Source organism: Oryzias melastigma, linkage group LG17, assembly GCF_002922805.2.
Source record: "Oryzias melastigma strain HK-1 linkage group LG17, ASM292280v2, whole genome shotgun sequence".
In the NCBI taxonomy this organism is placed as follows: Eukaryota; Metazoa; Chordata; class Actinopteri; order Beloniformes; family Adrianichthyidae; genus Oryzias; species Oryzias melastigma.
This window is the reverse complement of record NC_050528.1, coordinates 7,768,507-7,774,444: the sequence shown is the minus strand read 5'-3', so window position 1 is coordinate 7,774,444 and position 5,938 is coordinate 7,768,507. Positions and strand designations below refer to the sequence as shown.

Below are 5,938 nucleotides of genomic sequence, written 5' to 3'. Positions count from 1 at the left end.
AAAAAAAAAAAAAAAAAAGATGAAAACTCTGGGGAGCAGAATGAACGAAGGCAGATGAACTCAGGGAATTTAACGACTTGACAACAAATTGAAGAAACAGTACGAGGCGAGAAAGGATTAAATGCTGTTGGGAGAAAATGGAGAGCAGCAGAAGCTGCTGCAGAGCTACTGCCTAGCAACAACCCATCACTGAGGTTATCCCAGTCTGTCTGCCTTCAAGTTTTAGCCCAGCTGCTTCGCTGACGGCGACGCTTGATAATGTAGGAAGAGAATTTAACGGATAAATTAAGACATTTTATTGGAGTTTTTTTTTGTCGAAATCCAACAAAAGTCGAGTATCACATGAGGCCCACATGTTTGCACAGTCGGGTGATAGAAGCTGCAAACACAATCTGCATTCCGTTGCACAATCTTAAAAAACAACGCTAAACCACGGCCAAGGGTCGGACCCCCGCAAGGCTTACAAAACAGCACTTATCAGGGACGAGCCTGCAGCACACGCTCCTGTTGCGTCGCCTCATCAGAGTTTTATCTTCTGCTCACACAAGTGCCTTTTCGCTCCCAGCTGATGCTGTGAGAGACCGTCATTGTGTGTTGACTGGGGATCTGCGGCGGGAGTGGGGGGGTCGTCGCCCTTTTGACAGCTGAGACCATTTCAAACAAGTCCCACATCAATCCGGGGTCTGTGGAAGAAGTCAACCAGCTGGGTAAACAGTTTGAGGGACACAGAGTAGAGGCTCTCCGGGGGGGTTGCACCAACACATCATCGTTCAGATCTGTGGTGGTGCAACTGCATGCACAGTGATATTGGGGCAAGTGGCCGAGGGTTGCTTAGCAACTCTTTTATTAGATAACATGTTAGGCTTACATATACGTACCTAAAAAGGCCCAAAAATAATTTAAAAACATATAAATCTGCTTTCTAAAACCAAATTAATCATAAAAATAATGCTTTAAAGCGCAAATTTGATGAAAAGTGTGTTTTTTCATTGTTGTAACTTTTTTCCTCACAGTGGAGAACATATAGAAACTTTAAACGGATTTCTAGGTATTTCTTTATTCAAATCACTGTGAATCAGGAGCAGCGAAAAATGATGTTTGAAAAAGTTGGGACGTCAGCAGTGGGGCTGTGACAAGTGTCCAAGTGTTCGGATACTCGCGATCTGCTCCCAAAAATTCAACTACAAATATTTGCGAAGTCCAAGATCGTTGATTCGCGATCTTTATAAAAATAGTAGACTGTAGTAAAATATTATCTTGCCCTGAAATGCAGAATAATGTTGGTTTTTAAGTTTAAAAAAGTTTGAAAAAAAAGCCAAAAGAGCAGCGCTACTGAAGTAAACAGATCTTCCTGTGCGTGAAGCTTCCGGTTTTCAAAATAAAACTAGCCTACAACGCATGGAGGCCCTCTAGAGGTTCAGGTCAGAACTGCGTTACCTTCATGCTACCCTAGGCAAGTGGGGTCATCTGGACCCCCACAAGACAGCGCGCTGAATTTGATTTTTATCTTCACTGGTGTCTGTGACAGATGTAAAATCCGGTCCACCTTTGTCGAGGGAGGGGTCACACAAAGATGTAAGGGCGGGGTCATCTGGACCCCATAAGAGAGGGTTGATGGGTCCATTTTGAAATGCAAATGCCCAAAATACCGGATTGAACCGGACTGTACCATACCGGACTGTTCATTGGAAACAAGGCTATAGATCACACGTGTCACAGTCAAGGCCCGGGGGCCGGATCCGGCCCTCCAGATCATTTTATTTTATTGTTATTAATAGCCCGATGTTATCTTGTGATTATTTCTAACTTGAATAATTTTGATTAAATATTTTTTATAGAGAGTAAAATATTGAAAGTTATTTATGGTTTAAGTTGATTTTTTTCTTTAATGATATTTGTGCCTTTTTATTATTCATAGTGATGGTAAAAAGTTATTTTTTTAAAGTTAAAAAATTGGTTTTAGTGTGTTCAATAAATGTTTTTCCTCATTTAGTCTAAGGTGTGTTTTGGGAAGTGAGGGCGGTCTTACTCTAATGCTGCTCTGCAGAAACTATGTTTGAGAAAACAACAGTTTTAAAAAAAAATAGGCTAAAAATAACAATCAAAAATAACACTCAGAATGCTTTGGAAATACATTGAAAGATTATGTAAAAGCTCAGATGTGAGAAAGTTAAACACTAAAATGTGACTATTTTAAATCGAGCGGCTGCATTGCTTACTAGAAGTGGATGTCAGCTCGGGTGTGAGCTCCAGAGGTTAATCTGTATTTGAAGATGTTCTCTGGGAAACATCAGCACAGAAGCTGCTCTGCATGAGAATGAAATGAAATGTTGAAGAGAGCGTCTCTCAGCAGCTATGATCCATTCTCATTTCTAAAGCTCAGCTCAATTAAGAGGGACCCTGCGGAGAGCTTCGTCTCAATTAGAAACCATCTCCACATTAGCCACTTCAGATCCCTCACAACGACTTGCACCTCTTCTGCCCCCAATCAGGCTTTGTTTCAGAGTCACCTTGCACAAAAAAGAAAAATGGCAGACGGTCTGCTAGCATAACGAGACTGAAAGCACCTGGGCTGCACGATGGCCCCGTGAAATGAAGCAATGCAGGAGTCAGTTTTCTGCTCTGCAGACGGTTACGCTCATTAATGTGAGAGAAATGCCAGGTCATTGCTTCCCGCTGTGGCGTCCCTTCCCTGTTCCTGTGCTGCAGTGGGAAAAGGGGGAAACAGAGGGGAGCTGCGGAAGTGCACGAGACCCGTGACAAGTTTGTGGGTGAAAGCAGGAATCCGAGTCATGCAGACCAATCCCAGGGAGGACCTTCTCTGATGGTGACCTTGTCAGCATATAGATGGCAGGAGGGGTCATGGAGGACGAGCAGCGCCTGGCACTACGAGCAGCTGGCGAGATCACCAGCACATTCTCAGGGTGTGTGCGAGGAAAGCCGTCATTCCTCCTATAGAGTCCAGGTTTTTTTCCCCACGAGAGGACATCTGATAGTACTACGGATCCACCCATCGGCATTCCTCACATGTGATTTCATATTCTGCATTTCATTAAAATCCCAGTTTGTGAAGCACTTCATCACTAAGGACTTTAATGAAACCTCGCCTTCCCCGAATCAGCTGCAGACGATCAATAAAATGTGGATAAAACGTTGCAGCTGCACTTTAATTGTTTTGTTTTTAAGACCCACTCCTATGAAATTGGTGTTTTTAACATGTTCTTAGGATAGGATTAGGATAGTTTAAGACCAAATAAAAAGCTGCAATTTCAAAAGAAGTCTCAGTTGTGACGCAACTGAAATGGGCGGACCAAATACTCGCCATTCTGATTAGGGCCGGGAATCACCTCACCATACACGATACATGGCTCACGATATCGCTGATATCGCGATAATTGGTAAAAATCATCTCTAATGACTCAAAATATATAGAAGAAAATATATCCCCATTTATTTTTAGCTAGAAAACTATCATAATAAACAACTTGTGTCTTATTTTGTGCAACAAATAACACGCACTTTTGTGCCAATCAGTAAGGCTATATCTTTGATAAGCATTGACAGCAACTGAATTGGAATTATCTGTAAAATTCGTTATTAATAGTAGTAAACATGAACAGTAGTGCCAATACTTCATTTAAATAAAAATTTAAATGAAAATAAAAGATCGATACTTGGTGAAAACACATCGAGAATTACTCACAGGACTAAATATCGCGATATTTTGGCACACCCCTAATTCTGATGCATCCCCTTGCCAACAAATAGATGCATTGACTAGGGCGGGGTATAAGCGATTATTTCAGGAATTGATTCGATTTGATTCACAATAGCCTGAATCGATTCAATTCCAATTTTTTTCGATTCTTCAATTCAATTAAATTTTGAGTGTACACATTTATTTAGAAATACATTAAAAATCTACTATATAATTTGAATATATTTATATTAATCTGATACAGTTCACATACTGTAAAATATATTAGGAAATAATGAGATTGTTAATATCATACATTCTCTAAAGGAGAAGTTCTAACAAAAATGTTCAGATCATGAACATTGTAAACATTGTTCTGCTTCTCCTGGAGGACGTTTCAGTTTGGCCACTAGGTGGTGATCACACTACAGAAGTACACCTTAATCTAGAAGAAGAAGAAAGTCTGAGGGAAAGAAAATTAAGTTTTAGACCCCAAATACCTACTTTAAAAAAGATTTCCATTAAGCTAGCAGACTTGAGCTTTAATTGATTTATATCTTTATTAAATCGATATTTTATCTAATAAGCTTAAATCGATTTTTTCAACCCAGCCCTAATTATTAATGACATGCGCTCTAGAAAGCCTCAAATCAAACTTTTCATAACAAACTTGATCAAAAATCGAAATCTCCTCTGCTACGGCAGCCTGTGAGCCCCGACATCTCCATAAACTCCATTGAATTCTGCGACCTTCAGAGCAGAACTGTATGGAGGAACATCTCGACTGTTTGGTTACAGGGTTGAGGTGGGGCGGCTGCTGTTTGGACAAGGATGGATTGTGTTATTATAGACGGAATACTTGATGACCTTTGCTCCAAATCAAAGGCTCCGCGTCTGTTTGCCGAATTCCCCCGCGGCTCACGCTTTGCGCCCGTGCGCGTCAGGTGACCCGGCTGCTGCTGGATGAGTCAGTGTCACTTTTGGGGGAATCCGGGGAGAATGCGCCCCGAATGGAGGCTGTGACATAATTCTTTATGGCCGGCATGGTGTTAATAATTGCCACGGTCTATTTCTGTCGCGCATGTGGGATGCGTTTGATTGCATAATAGAGATTCCCCCCCAAAAAGAGCGCTTACCCTGGTGACCACGTTCTCCACGAGTCCTGTGTGGGACTCGAAGGTCCACTCGCTGCAGAGGCAGTTGACGTTCGTGCTGCTGCTGCTGCTGCTGCTGCTGCTGTTGTGGACGCTGGTATTTCTGCCCCTGGAAACATAATCTAGCGGAGCTCGGGTGTTTTTGCTGCCATCCGCCTGCGCGGAGGAACCCGCTCTCTGGTTAGTCCAATTGGCCGCCGGCTGGACGCATGTGCTGTTCGGCTGGGCGAGTAGAAACACGTCCGAGTACTGGCTGAACCCGATGAACAGCGCCGGGATCCATGTCAGCGCGATCAGCTGTTTCTGGTATCTCCCGAATCCCCCGAGAACCGGCAGAACCGCGTCGTCGACGCGCGTCAGCTTCCCCGGCCACACGGCGTCCGGAGACACGAAGCCGTTCTCCGGATGATGGTCCCCCGATTCGAGCTGCACCACGGCCATGGCGCTCTGTCAGTGGATGTGTGGCGAAGCCGGGGCTGCGCTGCCGCTCACCCCCCTGTCGGCTCCACAATGCGTCAACGCCGCCAGCTCAGGCGCTGGAGCCGTGCGCAGTCAATCAGTGGAATGGAGCGAAAGGAAGACGTGCCTCCTGTTATCAGGAAGCGCTTCCCCTCAGACCGCAGACGCAGGCCGACACACAGGAGGCAGAAAAATAGATGAGGAAGAGTCCAACTACTCCCCGGTGTCTCCTGCTGTCGGCTCCATTGTCCCTCTGTCGGTGAGCTCTAGTTGCTTCCTGATGGAGCCACAGGTGACACAACACCTGCCCAAAAGGTGCTGTCCCTACCCCAACATGGCCACCTGTTTCCACTCTGAGAACAGCCTCTGTTGGCTGATAGGCTGAGTCAAACATTTGACTTCTCCTCCAAGATTGGCTGTCAAGCAAATCATTTTTACCCCAAAAAAGAGAAGATATCATATTTGGAATGAGCTTACTCGACAAAAACAACATTTTACATCAATCATCTAATGATTTTAGACAAATTCGTTCTTCATAAATTAAAAAAAACTATTTATTTAGCCTTTGAAAGATACTAGGTGGACAATTATGGAGTCAAATCAGTATCAACTTAAGGAGAATGAAAAC

The 5,938-nt window shown here is 43.7% G+C and overlaps 1 protein-coding gene across 1 annotated transcript in view; it reads right to left on the bottom strand.

Annotated features, from left to right (window-relative positions):
• LOC112147631 (solute carrier family 22 member 23) overlaps positions 1 to 5,714 on the bottom strand; it is a 50,910-nt gene extending 45,196 nt beyond the window's left edge. Inside the window, exon 1 of the mRNA XM_024274156.2 lies at positions 4,834 to 5,714. Within this exon, the coding sequence (XP_024129924.1) occupies positions 4,834 to 5,292 (459 nt within the window). The 5' untranslated portion in view covers positions 5,293 to 5,714. The remainder of the gene's footprint in view (positions 1 to 4,833) is intronic.
• Between the last annotated feature and the right edge of the window lie 224 nt (positions 5,715 to 5,938).